At 52.0% G+C, this 17863-nt stretch overlaps 6 protein-coding genes across 9 annotated transcripts; 4 read left to right on the top strand and 2 right to left on the bottom strand.

Moving 5' to 3' along the window:
* The first annotated feature begins 45 nt into the window (after nucleotides 1-45).
* Nucleotides 46-4327, top strand: lsm14aa (LSM14A mRNA processing body assembly factor a). 2 transcript variants are annotated; one of them, XR_005098164.1, is made up of 10 exons: nucleotides 46-393; nucleotides 1011-1174; nucleotides 1330-1486; nucleotides 1627-1812; nucleotides 1885-2058; nucleotides 2299-2443; nucleotides 2525-2563; nucleotides 2698-2911; nucleotides 3121-3225; nucleotides 3370-4327. XR_005098164.1 is itself a non-coding variant. In XM_037253670.1 (9 exons), exons 1-9 carry the CDS (start codon nucleotides 270-272, stop codon nucleotides 3142-3144), a joined length of 1227 nt encoding a protein of 408 aa, XP_037109565.1. In that variant the 5' UTR covers nucleotides 47-269; the 3' UTR covers nucleotides 3145-4327. The 2 variants fall into 2 exon arrangements, 1 of the variants encoding a protein (XP_037109565.1); XM_037253670.1 differs by having other exon boundaries at nucleotides 47-393; nucleotides 3121-4327.
* A 147-nt stretch (nucleotides 4328-4474) lies between these two features.
* On the top strand, nucleotides 4475-9224 carry gpia (glucose-6-phosphate isomerase a). Its single transcript, XM_037253586.1, has 18 exons — nucleotides 4475-4780; nucleotides 5413-5503; nucleotides 6351-6419; nucleotides 6487-6606; nucleotides 6675-6758; nucleotides 6888-7034; nucleotides 7102-7173; nucleotides 7255-7299; nucleotides 7390-7443; nucleotides 7512-7572; nucleotides 7649-7692; nucleotides 7759-7911; nucleotides 8006-8135; nucleotides 8209-8285; nucleotides 8431-8559; nucleotides 8619-8694; nucleotides 8771-8837; nucleotides 8921-9224. Exons 1-18 carry the CDS (start codon nucleotides 4659-4661, stop codon nucleotides 9042-9044), a joined length of 1665 nt encoding a protein of 554 aa, XP_037109481.1. The 5' UTR covers nucleotides 4475-4658; the 3' UTR covers nucleotides 9045-9224.
* Nucleotides 9225-9250: 26 nt separating this feature from the next.
* On the bottom strand, nucleotides 9251-10494 carry mphosph6 (M-phase phosphoprotein 6). The gene is made up of 5 exons (XM_037253773.1): nucleotides 10338-10494; nucleotides 10112-10224; nucleotides 9755-9845; nucleotides 9584-9687; nucleotides 9251-9478 (listed from the first exon to the last, which is right to left on the bottom strand). The coding sequence occupies exons 1-5, from the start codon at nucleotides 10383-10385 to the stop codon at nucleotides 9331-9333; spliced, it is 504 nt and encodes a 167-aa protein (XP_037109668.1). The 5' UTR covers nucleotides 10386-10494; the 3' UTR covers nucleotides 9251-9330.
* A 586-nt stretch (nucleotides 10495-11080) lies between these two features.
* On the top strand, nucleotides 11081-13673 carry kcnj11l (potassium inwardly rectifying channel subfamily J member 11, like). 2 transcript variants are annotated; one of them, XM_037253661.1, is made up of 7 exons: nucleotides 11081-11184; nucleotides 11615-11774; nucleotides 11972-12211; nucleotides 12508-12777; nucleotides 12834-12932; nucleotides 13023-13041; nucleotides 13133-13673. In XM_037253661.1, the coding sequence occupies exons 2-7, from the start codon at nucleotides 11616-11618 to the stop codon at nucleotides 13549-13551; spliced, it is 1206 nt and encodes a 401-aa protein (XP_037109556.1). In that variant the 5' UTR covers nucleotides 11081-11184; nucleotide 11615; the 3' UTR covers nucleotides 13552-13673. The 2 variants fall into 2 exon arrangements, with proteins under 2 accessions (XP_037109556.1, XP_037109555.1); XM_037253660.1 differs by having other exon boundaries at nucleotides 11082-11184; nucleotides 12834-13041.
* On the bottom strand, nucleotides 13672-14632 carry LOC119124092 (CD59 glycoprotein-like). Its single transcript, XM_037253771.1, has 3 exons — nucleotides 14271-14632; nucleotides 14056-14157; nucleotides 13672-13922 (listed from the first exon to the last, which is right to left on the bottom strand). Exons 1-3 carry the CDS (start codon nucleotides 14566-14568, stop codon nucleotides 13720-13722), a joined length of 603 nt encoding a protein of 200 aa, XP_037109666.1. The 5' UTR covers nucleotides 14569-14632; the 3' UTR covers nucleotides 13672-13719.
* A 346-nt stretch (nucleotides 14633-14978) lies between these two features.
* On the top strand, nucleotides 14979-17808 carry LOC119124058. Of its 2 annotated transcripts, XM_037253697.1 has the most exons (6): nucleotides 14979-15185; nucleotides 15714-15807; nucleotides 15881-15968; nucleotides 16045-16285; nucleotides 16478-17118; nucleotides 17184-17808. In XM_037253697.1, exons 1-5 carry the CDS (start codon nucleotides 15167-15169, stop codon nucleotides 17107-17109), a joined length of 1074 nt encoding a protein of 357 aa, XP_037109592.1. In that variant the 5' UTR covers nucleotides 14979-15166; the 3' UTR covers nucleotides 17110-17118; nucleotides 17184-17808. The 2 variants fall into 2 exon arrangements, with proteins under 2 accessions (XP_037109592.1, XP_037109591.1); XM_037253696.1 differs by having other exon boundaries at nucleotides 16478-17808.
* Nucleotides 17809-17863: the final 55 nt, after the last annotated feature.

Genomic DNA, 17863 nt, shown 5'->3' with positions numbered 1-17863 from the left:
CAAATGGCGCCGCTGCGGACGTTCCTGAACATGTAGATCTAGGTGCCCGCCCGTGCTCGGTCTATGTCCCATCAGTCTTCGCGGTCGCGGGCTCTCAATGGCGGCTGAGGAGGACGGATGATGTCGAAGCTATGTTTGTAGCATGTTAGCGCGTAGCACCGAGCAACTGAACTGACGACGTAGTCCCTACAGCGCGATTGAGTGCCCAGTTCGGACAGCTCGCTCGCCGTTACTCAGTCTTTTGGCCCTGGTCACATATACAGGACAACATGAGCGCCGGCGGGACGCCCTACCTCGGCAGCAAAATCAGCCTCATCTCCAAGGCCGAGATCCGCTATGAGGGTGTTCTGTACACCATCGACACGGAGAACTCTACCGTGGCTTTAGCCAAAGGTAACCCCGTTAGCATTAGCACGCTAGGCGGCTAAATCTGGAACCGGTCGCAGCTAACGCTGAAAGTAGTCACTGCCAGGGTCCTTCAGTTCCCTACTCTCCTTCCCAAGGGGGGAGGGGCAAGTTCACTTCCCTTGTTTTTGTCATATGCTCAGACATGTCGATCAAAAGATGAGTATGACAAAATAAAAGTGCATCTTTTATTTCATGCTTGTTACATTGAGATGGTTGAGCGCCTTTTGCTTGAAGCCACCCGGCAATGTTGTTGGTTGCTCAGGTATTGACTGCTTCAACATTAAACATTACGTCTAGTTTTAAATGTAAGAAAAGCTGAACTCTTGTCTCCTATCTTTTGAAACAATTTCTGCAGTATACAACTAAATCGAAGGAAGTGACCTTGCAGTTGCAATACTTTTGGAGAGCACTGTTGTTGACAATTGTACTCCACACTCGGTTGTCTAAGGTTACATGGACGATCTCTGGCAGAAAACGCTGAGGCAAATTTCCACAGATGGATCAATTCATTTGCTCCTGTGATTAACGTGTTGAATCGTGCAACAGTTCGTGACACTCCCGTAGTGGCACACTCAAGCCCCCAACCGACCGTGTGTCTCCAGTGCGTTCGTTCGGAACCGAGGACCGGCCCACCGAGCGACCCATTCCCCCTCGAGATGACACCTTTGAGTATATAATTTTCCGCGGCAGCGACATCAAAGACCTGACGGTGTGCGAGCCCCCCAGGCCCACCGGCTCTCTGCCCCAGGACCCCGCCATCGTGCAGGTGCGTCAATTAGCATCTATGTTGAGCAACGACAACATAACGTAGAAGGACAAATAGCTGATGAGCTCGAGACAACTTGAGGTTATTTGAGTCTTAAGCAAGACATGAGTTTCTCACTGGAATGAAATCTGAAGTATTTTTTTCTCCCTCCTCAGTCGTCCATGAGCTCCACTTCGTCGGCCGCGGCCTCGCTCCCCAACTCTTTCCAGTCGGCATCTTCCTACGGGCTGTTCAACCGGGCCACCGCCGCCTCCTATGGCCAGTTTGCCGGCACACCTCAGCTCTCGCCACACTCAGTACCTGCCGCCGGTGGTAAGCGCTTCCGTGCTTGCCTCACGGCATCATCTCCGATACTTGTCAGTGGCAGGGAAAGAGCTCGTCTACCTGTGTAGGTGACAGTAGAAGGGCGAGCGAGTGTTCTCCAAGCTTTTGAGTCTGCGGCTGTCCTGCAGGGAGCAGCGGGTCGTCCGCCGGCGTGCCGCAGAAGAGCGCCGAGCTGGCAGCCGCACGGTCGGTCGCGTCGGTTCCAAGCGCCACCGCAGCCAATCCCGGCGCCATCCCGGGCCGCCCCGGCCAGCCTCGTGCGGCCCCTCCCACTTCGACTCGCCACCGCCCGGACGCCGCAGACGCTAGGAGGGGTGAGAACGCTTGTGCGTGTGCGCTCCAGCCCTCAAAAGTGCATCGCTGACCATTTTGCTCTCATTCCCCAGCACCCAACAGCCGGCGAGGCCGAGGGGGCGGCCACCGCGGCAGGGGACACTTTGGCGTGCGGCGAGACGGCGCCAGCGTCAAGTTCGACAAGGACTTTGACTTTGAGAGCGCCAACGCACAATTCAATAAAGACGACATCGAGCGCGAGTTTCAGAGCAAGTTGAAGCTGAAAGGTGCAGGCTTACACGCTACTGCAGGCATTGTCACGCTTTGTCAGGGGGTGGGGGCTGGGGTGCACGCAATCCCCTCTGCCACCACAAGGGGCCGACTCAAGAAGGGGAATAGCACTGGCAGAGCACAATCCTCCTGTTGCTCATTGAAACTTGATTGAAGACATGAAAAGACTGAACTGGCAATTTGCTAATCATGTCATCCCGAATGATGCAAGCGTGTGCTGGTGGCGTTGCGTGCAGATGAGAAAAGTGAGCAGGCACTCAACGGCGAGGAAAAAGACGGCGCTGACGACGCGCACCCACAGGGAGAAGATGCGCTGGGACCAAAGTGCTACTACGACAAGACCAAGTCCTTCTTTGACAACATCTCCTGTGACGACAACAGGTGAGCACATTACGTCATATGTCAGCATCAAGTCTCCACTTTGCCCCGCCCCTTTCCTAACGTGTGCTCTACTTCCAACAGGAACGCTCACGACAGGTGCGGCGGCAGTGGCTTCCCCAGGTAGTCATGTGACTCACATGACATCCCAACAGTAGCGTGACCGCGCTTCCCAAGCACCCCCCAGACACTCCCCCAGCCCACTCAGTGGAAAAACGTCATTGACGTTTAAATGCAATTCTCTGCCCCGCCCACAGGGAGCGTCGGCAGACGTGGGCGGAGGAGCGACGCATGAATGCCGAGACGTTCGGCCTCCCACCGCGTCACAACCGCGGTTACCGGGGGAGTCGGGGGAGAGGGCGGCCCGCCGGCCGGGGGTCCTCGGGCCCGCCTCAAGGGAGCGCTTTCAGGGGAGGATACAGGGGGAACCAGGCTGGCCGGGAGTTTGGAGACGTCGGCGCCGCCTACAGGGTGCCGCAACCTTTTTTTGCATATATGGAGAGCATTGTGATGTCTTACTGCGGTGCCTTGAGATGAGGCTCGGGCATCGAGAGACTCGAATACAAACCATAAAAAGGAGATTCCTCGTAAGCCGCTCGCATCCCATCTCCAGGCACCACCTTTCTGTTTGCCGGCAATCATCACATCTTGTCGACTGACTCCTGTTTTGCTGCTTTCAGAAGGACAAGAAGATACCTGCGTAGCGTTGACCACCAACCTGAAGATGCTTTTGTCACCAGCACTGCTTGCTGCAGTTTGCGGGGGGGGAGGGTGCTTCACATTTTGTAAGTTGTGTTTGGGAGGTATGGTGCAGCTCTCTTTTCTACTAGACCCCCTACTCACTCACTCACTCACTCACTCACTCACTCACTCACTCACTCACTCACTCACTCACTCACTCACTCACTCACTCACTCACTCTTCCCCAGCCTCATCTCCATCCTCATGACTTTGCGCTCAAATGTGCGGCAAAGGCTTTACCTCAGAACCAATACAATTTGCACTTCCAACTGTCTGAAACAAGAGTCAGCCTCCATGTCAAGTCAAAAGTACCCCCACTACCACCAACGCACACAAAATAAATGATCAGCGTGAGCTGGCGGGTGTGCATGATGACTTTATGGCTTCGTTGCTTTTTGATGAGTGTGCAAGTCAAGACGACAATCTTGACGGTTTGGATTGACAACGTCACCAACTTAGGAAATTTGTCCTGAAACTTCAACCCTAACCCTACAATGCACTTAAACTATTACGTAGCCAACTTTTGAATCTCCAACTATTAAATGTTTGCCATTTTTATTCACAACTTTCTCTTCACAAACAAGACGCCAACGCATGTCAACCAATCATTAAATCACATGACACAATGTCTGGTCGTTACCAGGAACAACTAAGGTGATTCAAATAAAGCGCATTCATGAGTCTGTCCTGTTTTCTGCCGGCAAAGTCGGTGTTGCTGAATGGTTTCTGATCTCCAAATTGTCTACAGGTGGGTAGTGCAAAATTGAAAAATAAATTGTTTCAAATATCTTACAGTAGTTCACTACACACAACGTATTGGAATTTTGTAAAATACTGGATTAGTGTACTTTTGTGTCTTAATGCCATCATCAAAATTGAAACAGGCTTGAAATATTTCAGTTTGTGTGTCGTGGACTGATATACAAATTTCTTTTTTTTTGTCATTAGGCCGATTGAGTTCTCCAAATTGTCCGTAGATGCGCTTGTGATCGTCAATAATTTGTCTACATGTGCTCTGCGATTGGCTGGCGACCAATGTGGGGTGTCCCCTGCTTACCGCCCCAAAGTCTGACTGCCTGCATGCCCGCGAACCTTGTGAGGATACGCGGTTCTCAGGATGGATGAATAAAACATAATTCAAATAATGGACTTCACCTTCGATGTCATTTTTGGCAGCCACCTGTAGATGTACAGACGAAGTGATTTGGCAAGTCTTTATGGACGCCCATCTTCTCCGCCATTGATTGGGCAGGACGCGAGCGGAGGGCGGATTCTCTGCCGCTCATTGGTCAGTACAAGTGGGGGGGGGAGTGGCTCTCTATTCCTTATTGGCGTGGGGGGCGGGTGCAAGTCGACTGAGTCCTCACTGTTCACGTCTGTCGTCTTCCTGCGTCTGCAGCAAGTCGGAGCGAATCAACTGGGCGTTCATCTTCTTCCACTTCTTGTCTTTTTCATTGTCGCGGTCGCCCCGTTCATCATGTCCCTCCTGAGCGACGATCCCAACTACCAGCGGCTGGAGAAATGGCACCGGGCCAATGGCGGAAGTATGAAGATGAGGGACATGTTCGCCGCCGAGCCCGACCGCTTCAGTCGCTTCAGGTGGGCGAAACCGAGCCGAATAGCGAACTTGTCCGAAGCTGCACCCTCGCTCGAAGGACGCAAGCTTGCTGGCTTCGTCTTGTCTCGTCACGTTGTCTCGTCGTGCGCCACAAGGTCATCGCCGCCTGTCGTCGTTAGGTCAACATTAATTTGTATATATATTTTTTTAAATATGTAAATTCCTCTGCTGCTGATGTATTGTCACATTGTAAAGGTGGCGCGGATTCTTCAGCTTTTAAACCTTTTGGCGGCTTAAAGCAGGCTCAGCGCAAATGCAAGCTGCAGGGCAAAAGGCAAGGCCACAATTGTCGGACAGCAGCGCTTGTGTTCCACACATCCAAAATGACAATCATCATCTTCTTCATGCTGACTCAAGCGTTTTTCTACGTCAACATTCTACACTGAGCGTCAAGCCGTTAGCGGCCATGACGTCACGAATGGTGAGACGTGCCCCGCCGCACGTTCACCTTGCACCCTCCCCTCCATCCTGATTGTTTACGTAATAGTTCAAATGTCAGTCAGCGTGACATCTTTGATGCACGTGCCCGGTCCACTTAACCAGTTGGTCCAAAAGAACTTGAAAAAATTCTGAACGTAATCGATGTTATTGTGTGTCTGTGCTCGCGAGTCAGTGTGCAGGTGGAGACGCCTGAAGGCGACCTCCTGCTGGACTACTCCAAGAATCTCATCACCCCGGAAGTCATGTCCATGCTCATCGCCATGGTAACCGCTCCTCTTCTCTAATCAGCTCCGAGGTTCGCTTCATTGAGTCCGCAGGGCTTTTTCCATTGCAACGTTTGCTTTGTCCAAGAGCAAGAAAGGATGGATTGTACCTCCATGTGCCCTCCTATTGGCCTCTCGCCTGTCAGCCAAAATGGGCTCCATCATAATAACCAGAACCCAGAGTCTAAATCAATGGCCTCCGTATCATTCTGTATGTGATATGTATCTTTTGGAACTGGTTTGCAACCAGTCCAAAAGCAGGCAGTTGACTCTTGTGTAAGGGCTGCGTGGGAATGTCGCAAGCCAGCAGGTGAAAGCTGGCGGCGGTCCAACTTCCTGCTCAATGGGGTAATGTACCGGCTGAGCGACCTCATTGTTGGACCAAAATGATGAAACGTTTGCGCAATCTTGACCTCTCGTGCTCCGAAACAGTTCAAATATGGCAACACTGGTTGAGGGGGATGGCAAAAAACAAAGAAGTGGGGAAGGGGTGGACATCTGAGTCATCCATCTGTGGTGGAGGCACGCAACATGTTGGAGGACTCCACTAATTTTTGCTTTGCCATCGGTGATCAAGTGGAAGCGGAATATTCCCCGTAATTACGCGGCGGCAGTGTTGGCAGGGGCCATCTTCCTATCAAAGTTTTGAAATGAAGTTGCAAAATCTTTTTGGTCAAAGCGTGTGCTATCAATACAGAAGGACAAAAGTTTTTGTTTGACATGTGAAACCTTATTGTGCGCAAGCTCATGCAACGTGCCTTTGCCCCTCCTAGCTTAGCGCTGCTGGAGGCACGCTCTTGAAAAGGTCTGTCTTCATATCTATGCCCGATCATGTGACCCGTGACAGGCCGAGTCCCGAGGGGTGAAGCAGGCCCGGGAAAGCATGTTCAAAGGGGACAAGATCAACTTCACCGAGGTGTGTGCGCCGCTCGCTGGCCCCGTCCTCCAGTTGGCGCTCATCCAGTGTGTGCGTGCGCCTTTAGGGTCGCGCTGTGCTGCATGTGGCCCTGCGCAATCGCTCCAACGTTCCCATCCTGGTGGATGCAAAAGATGTCATGCCTGAAGTCAACCGCGTGCTGGACAAGATGAAAGTCTTCTCGCAGGTGTGCGAGTGTGTGTGCGTGTGTATGTAACGGAAGGTGTTGACTTTGGTGTCTTGTGTCGTGGACAGAAAGTGCGCAGCGGCAAGTGGAAAGGTTTCACGGGCAAAAGCATCAAGGACGTGGTCAACATTGGCATCGGGGGCTCCGACCTGGTGAGTTGACCTCGTGTTCGGCCCGAAGGGAAAAAGTCCTGCCGATGCTTCTCGCGGGTTCTCCAGCAACTGTCGTTTGTCTGATCTTGACGCTCGCCTGATGCACATGTTTGGCTTTGTGATTTTCAGGGGCCGTTGATGGTGACGGAGGCGTTGAAGAGCTACTCGGCGGGCGGCCCCAACGTCTGGTTTGTTTCCAACATTGACGGCACTCATCTGGCCAAAACGCTGGCTCAGCTTGACCCGGAGACGACCCTCTTCGTCATTGCCTCCAAGGTCACGACGGCTTTCGGCTCGCTTTGATGAGGGTGAGAATGACGATGATTTTTTTTTTTGCATGCAGACGTTCACCACGCAGGAGACCATCACCAATGCTGAGTCCGCCAGGGACTGGTTCCTTCGCGCCGCCAACGACGTAAGCATTTTTCTGTTTTTTTCTTTTTGATGGGGGGGTTGATGTCGTGCTGCTGACGTTCTCAATGTTGCTGTTTTCCAGAAAAGTGCTGTTGCCAAACACTTTGTGGCTCTCTCCACCAACGCGGTAAGTCAACCTCCGTCGTCGCGTTTCTGACGACCGGTCAAATGGCACGCAAGCAATCTGTCAACTTTTTTTTCTTTTTTTGGCATACAGGTCAAAGTGCAGGAATTTGGAATCGACACGGCAAACATGTTTGAGTTCTGGGACGTAAGTATGCGTTTGTCTCTGTGTGCGCGCGTGCTGACGCTTGACCCATGTGTCCGTGTCGTCCGCAGTGGGTCGGAGGTCGTTACTCGCTGTGGTCCGCCATCGGCCTTTCCATCGCGCTCCACATCGGTACACCTGTCGCCGCACCGTCCGTCCCGCTTTTGACCCCTACGCCTTCTCAACTCGCTGCTCGGCTCTTTTTCAGGTTTCGACGGCTTCGAGCGGCTTCTGAGCGGCGCTCACTGGATGGTGATGATTATGATCGTAGCGTTGGTGCAAATACTTACGCCGATATTGACGATTGACGTGTTGCAGGACAATCACTTTGTGAACACCGGTCTGGACGAGAACATCCCGGTCCTGCTGGCGCTTTTGGGCGTTTGGTACGGCAACTTCTTCCAGGCCGAGACGCATGCCATGCTGCCCTACGACCAGTACATGCACCGCTTTGCCGCCTACTTCCAGCAGGTACGCCCACCGTGTGTGTGTGTGTGAGAGAGAGAGAGAGAGAGAGAGAGAGAGAGAGCGAGAGACCAAGAGCCGGCCGGTGTGACGTTCGCAGGGCGACATGGAGTCCAATGGCAAGTACATCACCAAAGATGGAAGTCGGGTCAACTATCACACCGGGCCCATCGTGTGGGGCGAGCCAGGAACAAACGGCCAGCACGCCTTCTATCAGCTCATACACCAAGGTCTCACACGCGCACAACATGGCGGCTTATCAGCCACTCAGAGTTGCCAACTGGCCGTGATTTTTGTTGGCAGGCACCCGCATGATTCCTGCTGACTTCCTCATTCCGGCGCAGTCGCAAAATCCCATCAGGGACAACCTGCACCACAAGGTCAGACAACAAGCGCAACATTTTGGGCCAGCAAGATTGGGCTCGGTGTTGCGCAACACAAGCCAACTTGAGAGCTCACCTAATCTGGCAATTGTAGTTTTCCTTCCAAAACAGGAGCTTGAATTTAAGATGCTCGTCTTTTCAGATCCTGTGTGCCAACTTCCTGGCTCAGACGGAGGCCCTGATGAAAGGCAAAACGGAGGCGGAGGCTCGCCAGGAGCTGAAGGCTTCCGGCTTGTCGGGACAAGCCCTGGACAAACTTCTTCCTCACAAAGTAACAAAGCACACGCACGCAGGCTCTCAGAGTGGTTTGTGAGCGCTTTTCTTTTGAAGGTCTTCGAGGGCAACAAGCCCAGCAATTCGATTGTCTTCAAGAAGCTGACGCCCTTCATGCTGGGAGCGCTCATCGGTCAGTCGCCACACACGATGACGGCTGCCATGTGAAGCGACCACCGATGACGATTGTGATATTTTTGTGTGTTCAGCCATGTACGAGCACAAGATCTTCGTCCAAGGCGTCATCTGGGGCATCAACAGCTACGACCAGTGGGGGTGAGTTTGCCGCTAGGACTGCGTTATGTCAAGTCAGCCAAATTGGTGCTAAGTTTGCCTTTTTGTCCCCCGCACCCCCACAGCGTGGAGCTGGGCAAACAGCTGGCCAAAAAGATCGAACCGGAGCTGCGTGACGCCGCCCAGGTTTCGTCTCACGACGCCTCCACCAACGGACTCATCAACTTCCTCAAGAAGAACTTTGCTTGACTTTGTCACATCACATTGCCGCACCTACTTTGTCTCGTCCCCGTGTAGTGTCTCACATCTTGTCGGAAAAAAAAAAAAAGACCACGCAAACGCTTCCTGCGGTTTAATAGGCCCTTATTGCAGCCAGCAGTGGTGAAAATCTTTTTGTCAGCAAACAATAAAAGCGTCCAAATATTTTCTGCTAAAGCGTGTTAACTTGACAACACCAAGTTCAAGCTCCTTCAAAGTTTTTTTTTTTTAAAAAAGGAAAAAAATGTCTTTAAAAAAAACAAAACATCCGTGTGCGTCAATCGGAAGGCTTAAGGAACCTTTTCTTGTTTTTGTTCTCCAGCGCGTTTTGGTTGACGTCGAGGTTGTCGTCTGCGTCTGGGATGGCGTTTCGGTCTCGCTTGCGAGCAAACTTCTTCTTCAGGCTTCCCACTAAACTCTCGTACCTACAACACAACACAACACAACGCTAATTAACAACCCCAAGAGGCCTAGTGGACGAGCGCTCAAGATTGGTCCGCTGCGTCAAAAATGGCTGCCAAGCAACACACCTGAGCGCCATCTCTTCATCCGTCACGTCCGTCTGCATGCGACCAACGTCAGCGGGGTCGGCTTGCCGTTGCCCGGTGGTAGGATTCATCAGCGCCATCAGTTTCTGCAAAAGCGCAACGTCAGACTCTGTGTCACCGTGCCACATCCAACATGACCACCGGGCCACAAACCTCCACTTCGGGGTTGAAACCGCGGAAGGACATTCGGCCGTACAGAAGACCCTCGAACGGGACAAAACTTTTCTCCTCCACGATCATGTTCCTTGAGGGCAAAGCATCAAGTTGGTCATCCAGTAACACGACGAATCACAATTGATCCACTGTTGGGATGTTGGGAGTAAGACTGACATTTCGTTAAGCATTAGGAAATCACTTTAATCATTCTCCCATTTTTGAGACTGACGTGCAAATGAATTTGGATGAGGATTGGTCGCGGTTTTCAGACGTAACATTTTTTTCCCATGATGCCTTTCTACTGTCGCTAATTATGACGCCGATCAAGCATGTGTATGTTTAAGTGTTTATTACTCTTGCGTGCGTTGTTCGGGCAGGTCCAGGTACCAGTGCTCGTCACTGATAATCCTTTTCTCGTCTTCTTGCAGCTGTTTCTTCGTCTCGGCATCCAAACCTCTCTGCATGAACTGCCAAGAACCGCGCGAGGATTACATACGCGATACACATTGCAAGGTTCGCATGTGCGTTGACGTGCTGCATCGATCGGGTCATGATTTAACGACGAGCCGGCGTGACGTACCTTCATTCGCAGAACGTTTTTGGAGAGTCTCGCCGAGTCTGCTGACATTTTCAAGGTTGCTCGACGCGACCACTGAACGTCAAAGAAAAACAAGAATCACCAAAAGAAAAGCGAAAGAAAGTCCAGACCGGAAGAAAGCGGAACGGCTTTTCTTCTTCCTCCTTTTCGTGCCGTGTACGACTGCACTTTACTAACACTGGCAGCCCATTACCGCCAATAAGTGGTTTTCCGTCGTCACTGCAATGGCACACGGGCCAGATCATTATGGAACTTGTCAAAAGACACAAAATACCTACCAATGTATTAATGAAACATACATACATGCATATTTAAACCCTTCTACTTTATTTGTGCGCACATACTCATAAACAAAATTTCTTTGAAAAGGCTATTTATTTGTGCATCCTCCGACCCATATACGGGTCCGTCTTGGGAGAGGAGCCATTTTACGGTGCATTCAGGTTCCGTTGGATTTTTCGGGGGGGAAGAGAAGCTGGCGTTATCATGTCGCTTTAAATCACACCAGAACAAATCAGCCTCACCTTTCAAAATAAGTCAATAGAAAGCAAATGAACGACACTTGTCGTAAAAACCCTTAACAAATGTTTGATTTGTGTCTGTAAAAGTTTACATTCATTATCTGGCTGTTGTTATTCTGTACTGATGAGACAGAAACCACAGGACAGGTGGTGCCTATCATTTTACTTTGAAAGAGCTCCGGGAAGTGTTGTTGTAGTAAAATTTAACCAGTTTTGACCAATCATTAGTTGTCCTTCACACATCAGAACCGCAAAACGATGGAGAGCACAAATACGTCACTTTGAACAATACCATCGCCGATTGTCAGGTAATGAATGAGCCGTGGCGTTCATCTTTTCCAGGTTTACCTGTAATCAAATTAATTTGAAAGGCGAAATTTGGACGTGATCAGCTCATTGCACTCATCCTATCGCACACCTCATTGATAAAAAACAAAAAGACAGCCAAGGCCATCCACGAATTTGTGGGTTTTATTTTCATTGCGCGCTTTTTTAATCACAGGATAAATTCATTGCATAATAATGGCTTTCAAGGGACCCGATGACAATTAGTAACAATTAGTAATATATTTATTTATTTATTTATGACACATACATACATACACACACACGCACACACACACACACACATACAGTTACTGTGACTGAACCATGGTCAATACAGCGTTGTGTGCGTGTGCGCGCCCGCCCGCGTGTGTGCGTGTGTGTGTGCCACACGGGCGGGCGGCCGTGTGTCAGCATGCTGGCCAGGAAAGGTTTGGTGCCGGACGGCTTCTTACTGACCCGGCTAGCAGAGGAGCGCGAGCATCCGAACCGGAAGCGCTCCAGGAGCCAGCGGGCGCGCTTCATCACCAAGACCGGCTCGTGTAATGTGGCCCACAAGAACATCAGGGAGCAGGTTAGTAGATGGCGAAATGGAGAACGCTCTCGAAGTTGTTGTTGAACACCTTTTGGCTTAGACTATTGATTGATTGAATGAATGAATTTAAATTAAAATACCTTTCACATAACTTGGAATGACTGTCATCAAGTTGAGTTGTTGTGGCGCCACCTGGAGTTGATAGGTTGCATCACGTGGTTGCGGTTGCTTGGCAGGGTCGCTTCCTGCAAGATGTGTTCACCACCATGGTGGACCTGAAGTGGCAGCACTTGCTCCTAATCTTCACGTCGGCCTTCCTGTGCTCGTGGATGCTGTTCGCCATGATCTGGTGGCTCCTGGCTTTCGCCCACGGGGATCTCCAGCCTCTGCACCACCGCGTGGGGATGGAGATCGTTCCCTGCGTCACCGCCATCAACTCCTTCACATCCGCCTTTCTCTTCTCCATCGAAGTCCAGGTTGGACCTTTGCCTTTGTATTCTTGACGGCTCATCTAGCATGCTTTACCATTAGCATCCACGATGACATCCGCAAGATCGGTGCTCCGCAAACATTTTGACAACAAGAGCTAACAATTGCTAATGGCAAGTGATGACTAAAAACACGTTTCCACCCGTGAGCTTCCTTTTTGGATGAGTATCTTCACGTTCAACCGTTTGGGCCATCTATTGAACCCGGACACTGGACGCCGTATGCTAACCAGTAGCTCAGTGATGACGAACTAGCTGGTTAACGCTGAGGGTGGTGCGTCCAGGTGACCATTGGCTTCGGTGGACGTATGGTGACGGAGGAGTGCCCGGCAGCCATCGTGGTTCTGATCGTTCAGAACATCCTGGGCCTGATCATCAACGCGGTGATGCTGGGCTGCGTTTTCATGAAGACGGCGCAGGCCAACCGGCGGGCCGAGACGCTCATCTTCTCCCGCAACGCCGTGGTGGCCCCCCGCAACGGGCGGCCCACCTTTATGTTCAGGGTGGGCGACCTCCGCAAGAGCATGATCATCTCGGCTACCGTCCAGCTGCAGGTAAGGAGGCTTGGACTGATGGATGGATTCCATTTTTTCACATTGTTGTGCGGCAGGTGATCCGTCGCACGGTGACGTCGGAGGGCGAAGTGATCCCGGTGAGCCAGCTGGACATCCAAGTGGAGAACCCGCTGAGGAGCAACGGCATCTTCCTGGTATCTCCGCTCATCATCAGCCACACGCTAGAGAGAGGAAGTCCACTCTATGACCTGTCTGCTCACTCTCTGGCCACCGCTGACCTTGAGGTCATCGTCATCCTGGAAGGTCCGCAAGCGCCTCCTGGTGGAATAATCCTAAAGAGTCCCGTTGTTGTTGTATTGTAATAATAATGTTTTGATATTTGCGTTGTGTCCAGGCGTGGTGGAGACGACAGGCATGAGCATGCAAGCCAGAACGTCGTACACGCCGGACGAGATCCTGTGGGGCCGCCGCTTCGTGTCCATCGTGAGCGAGGAGGACGGCCGCTACTGCGTTGACTACTCCAAGTTCGGCAACACGCTTCCCGTGCGCATGTCGGGGCTCAGCGCCAAAGAACTGGAGCAGACGCGCGGCGTCCGGGAGGCCGGCGCTGACGATGCCGCCGACGTGCGACCGCAGGGTTGGGGACTGGTGCGGGCCGGGAGGCGGGCCATCCGGAGGGGGGGGCGGGCCTGCGAGGGCGCTGCATCCCAACCCTGGTACGACCCAGCCCGGGAGGAGGCGGAGCCCGCCGCCCGGGTGGAGGCGCAACCCGCCGCCCACCAGGAGGCCGTGCCCCTTGAGGTCATCGGCTGAGGGATGTGCGAATGAATCCTTTTGGGGGCGGGGCGCCGACAGACACACATTCACAGACAGCACAACCCACGCACAACACCGGCGCAGAGGCGATTGGACTCCAAACAACTTGAAACGACAAACCTTTGTTTTTGTCTTTATTGTTGAGCAGCCAGAGGTCACGTGACCTCACAGCCAGAAGACGAGCGCGCTCAGCAGCCAGCTGATCAGCAGCGGCGAGCCCAGCGGGGTCGCGGCCGGCGCGCCGCTGGAGTTGCACAGGTTGTTGTTGCAGCAGCGGTAGGAAAAGGGCGACATGGCTGGGAACATCTGAGACAGGCGCGAGTTGTCGCAATCCGTGTAACGGATGCACTGACGCACCGTCTTGCCGCCTACGCGCACACACACACAATAAAAACATGCCCACACACGTCAGTAACAAATGAATGTACAACACAACACACGACACGATGAGCACATACACACACACGGTAAGTGCGGGTTGAGGTCACGGCGTGGGCTGACCTTGGACGCTGAGCGTGAGGCAGGCGTCCTCGTACGTGCACTCGTGGACGTTCTCGCAGCGGCCAGTGTAGTCGGAGCACTTGTAGCAGCGGAGAGCGCCACCTGCGGCCCACCACAACATTTGACGTGATACTAGTCAAGTTTTTGTCGAGTAGACGAGATCCTACGTGAAGGAAAAGTGGCCGCTCGGCTTTTCTTACGCTAAACTAACTTACTTGCGTGTACCGAGGCCATTAAGATCATCAGGACCAGGACTGGATCTGCGCGTGGCGACATGTCGTCGTCTTCTGCTACAATCCACTCGACACGCAAACCACATAAGGATGAGGCGTACACACACGCACACACACACACACACACCACATGTCCATAATGTGCCTTTGTCCTAATCTTCCCACACACACACACATCTGGACACAGAAAGACAGTCACATCAGGATGTGCAAAGACACACAAAGGGCGATTGAGAAGCGTCCGCCGTTGATGAGACTGGAAAATGCTTTGGCCGCTCATAAAATCAACACTGGAGTCCTTTCACCGATTCACGCTGAAAAGCACACAAAACACTTGCACACAAACATTTAGTCAAGAATGGCACGGTTCATTGGCCGGGCTGCTTGGGTCGGCGCTTGCCTCGACCGCTCACTTGGGCACTTTGTTCCACTCTGCTCGACTGCTGATGAAGGTCATGGCGCTTGCGTCACTTCGAGCCCGGTTTTCCTAAGACCCCGCACAAGCACGCCTCTTTGTAAACTGGAACAGCAACTTTTTAACTTCCCTCCCTTCCCTGTGACATGTTTGTGTGATCGCGGCACCATTTATTTTGCACTTTCAATTGGACTTGGGCCCGCACTGATGACGTCACAAGAACAGACTTATTGAGACTCAGCCTCTGCTTTGTCCCTGCTCAGCGCTCTGCACCCTGTAGCACACCTTGAGACCACCTAGGACCAAGCAAGTTTTTTTTCCTGCCTGTCCACGTCTGTGCAGTTCACCCACTCAGCCGCTAGACAGAGACGTAGCTTAACGCACTGTTGCCGAACAGGCGAAGAAGAAGCGTCAGCTACGTCACTGCTTCTGTATTGAAGACGTCTACCAAACAAACCTAAGCATGTCGTTCGCTTACAGAAGTAAGATTTCGATATTTTTATAGATATTCTTCATACATTTTACAACACACAAGTTAGGACACGCGAGAAAGTCGACTTTGAGATTTCGTGTGCGACTGCAACTCGCACTGACGAGTTTCTATTTCGGATTCACGTGTTCAAGTGTTTGATGTGTGCACATGTATGTAGAAGACGTGTTCATTAGGCCATGTGTGTGTTTATAAATGTGTTTTGCTTTAAGTATGTGCCCTCATCAATTCGTTATATTGTTTGGTCGCGCGTCCCAGTGTGCGTTTTTCATGCATGTGTTTACGTTTGTGCTAGGCTGTGTATTTTGATAAACTAATAATTGCACAGTTTCTAATGGCTGTTGTAGACCAGACCAGAGTTGTCATCAGTTCGCCAAGTTTTTGCAATGCCAATTTAAAATCTCCTAGTTTTCATTTAAGGGATTTATTTTCAGTCCGATGAATGAATGATGGAAGTAATGGTTCGCGGTAGGCAGGCCTTCATGTGTTCACTCTGTGCGCGCATGCATATCCATTCCAGTGACGGAACGAGACATCAGGAAGATGATCGAGCTCCGGGCCGCCAACAGCGCCATCTTCACGGGACAGAGGCACTCGGCCATGCGGGGCTGGAGGTCAGTTTGTCCATCCATCTGTCCGTCTTTCTACTCGCACGTACGCTAATGTTGACGCGGCGCTCGGCATCAGGGCCATCCGACAGGAGCTGGGCCTCGAGGGGATGGTGTCGGCGCGCCAGCTCAAGAAGAAGTGGGACAACCTGAAGGAGAAGTACCGGGTGGGTGGAGCGCAACTGGTCAGTCGCAAGCCTTTGCTTTGTGTCGGTGACCCTGCACGAGTTTTCTGTGGCGCAGATTCTGAAGAACCCGCCGGCCGGGATGGAGCGATCCGGGCGACCCTTGTGGCGCTGGTTCCAGCTGATGGACCAGGCGTCCACCGGGCGTCTGGCCACCAGCGCCAAGCGGCTGGAGCCGTTGGCGCTGGATGACAACGACAATCACGTGCCTCGCTTCACCTTTGACGACTTGGCCCAGCACACGGCTCAGCTCGGCTCGGACGAAGAAGCGGAGGCATGTGACGAAGACGTCGACACGGGTGAGATTGACGCCCGGCCGGATGGCTTGTTTTGTCACGGAAGGTTGTGCTAGGAATCTCTGCATGAGGATTTTTGTATAGTGGGCTATTCAGGCAGTTGATGATGTCAGCAATTAAAGGGGAACCCAAGTCTTGATAGCAAAACGCCTTGATGCCGTCCATCCTTAAAGCGAGTGTTTGCGCACTCTTCAGCTGTGCAGAACCTGTTGAGCGTGGACGTCCCAGAGGTGAACGGTGACGCTAAGATGGACACGCAGCAGGCCGCCGGCCAGCAGCTTCGCCCCCACAACATTGCGCTGCTGCACGAAGGCCTCGCCAGGGGCGGCCTCGAGGTGGAGGTGGAAGCAGAGGGGGAGGTACCGTCCTGCGGCAGCCCCGCCGACCACGAGCTGCTACGCGACAGGCAGGACTGGGACCGGGCCGCGCTGGAGCGGGACCGGGTCGCGCTGGACCGGGACCGGGCCGCGCTGGAAAGGGACCGGGCCGCGCTGGAGCGGGACCGGGCCGCGCTGGAGCGGGACAGGGTGTGTCTTGATCGAGACCGGGCCTTACTAGACCGGGACCGAGCTTTCCTGGAGCGGGACCGGGCGCTAGCCGAGCGGGCTCGGGAAGAGGCAGCCCGGGCCCGATCACTGCTCACGGATGGCAAGGGGATGTTGGAGAGCGAGCGGGCGGCCAGGGAAGACAACGAGTTGTCTGGGAAGCAAGGGATGGTGTCGACTAGTTTCTATCAGAACTTGATGGCCATCGAAGTCAGACCTGAGCAGCTGGAGAGCACGCGGAGACTGGTGTCGTTGTTCAGCAAGCTGGTGGACAAACTTTAGAGGCTCGTCCCATTTGACCAGAATGCCTCTGTGAGGCGGTGCCAGCAACCTTTAACTTAACGCTGCGCACAAGTGAATGGGTATAATGTCTAGACTCCGAATGTAAGACTTATTTGACTTAATGAATGTCTTATTTCAATGCAAAAAACATCGTCTTATATTCGGGCCAATACGGTATTTATTATCTCCCATTTTGTACATGTGCAAGCTAATTTTAAATTGTCTCAACCTGTGTGGATCAGCAAATGTACAGTTTTGGGTGCGCGCAACATTTATGTAAAATACAGAACATGCTTGGAAAGGCGATATGGCGCATGTTGATGCTTAATGGCAATATCAATCGGTGAATAAGGTTGTTGTGTAATTTGTGCCAGGAAGTTTGACACATTTTTCTTATGGTGTATGTATAGCCAATGAATTTGCATATTGCTGTTTACAGAATGAATCGGGAGATACAAAAAGCATTACAGGTTCATATTCTACATTTGAATCATCACCTTAATTCTGCATGGAATCTGTAAATGATCGTCAAATGCCGTCAATTTTCGTGTCGTTTGTCTGCACGGGTGAATTTGTATTTATACTGTTGTGCTTCAATTATGTAAATGAAGATTGAGTCCAAATCAAAAGGATTGTAAATAGGATGGAAAACCAGTGCAAGACAACCTGATTAAAAGCTGGCAAATATTTGATGTTAAACAATCTTATAATTCATTTTGGTTTTGGTGGACGTCGAAATCATCAATATTCCATG

The sequence above is a fragment of the Syngnathus acus genome, chromosome 6 (genome assembly GCF_901709675.1).
Source record: "Syngnathus acus chromosome 6, fSynAcu1.2, whole genome shotgun sequence".
Lineage (NCBI taxonomy): Eukaryota > Metazoa > Chordata > Actinopteri > Syngnathiformes > Syngnathidae > Syngnathus > Syngnathus acus.
This window is presented reverse-complemented; position numbering and strand designations above follow the sequence as displayed.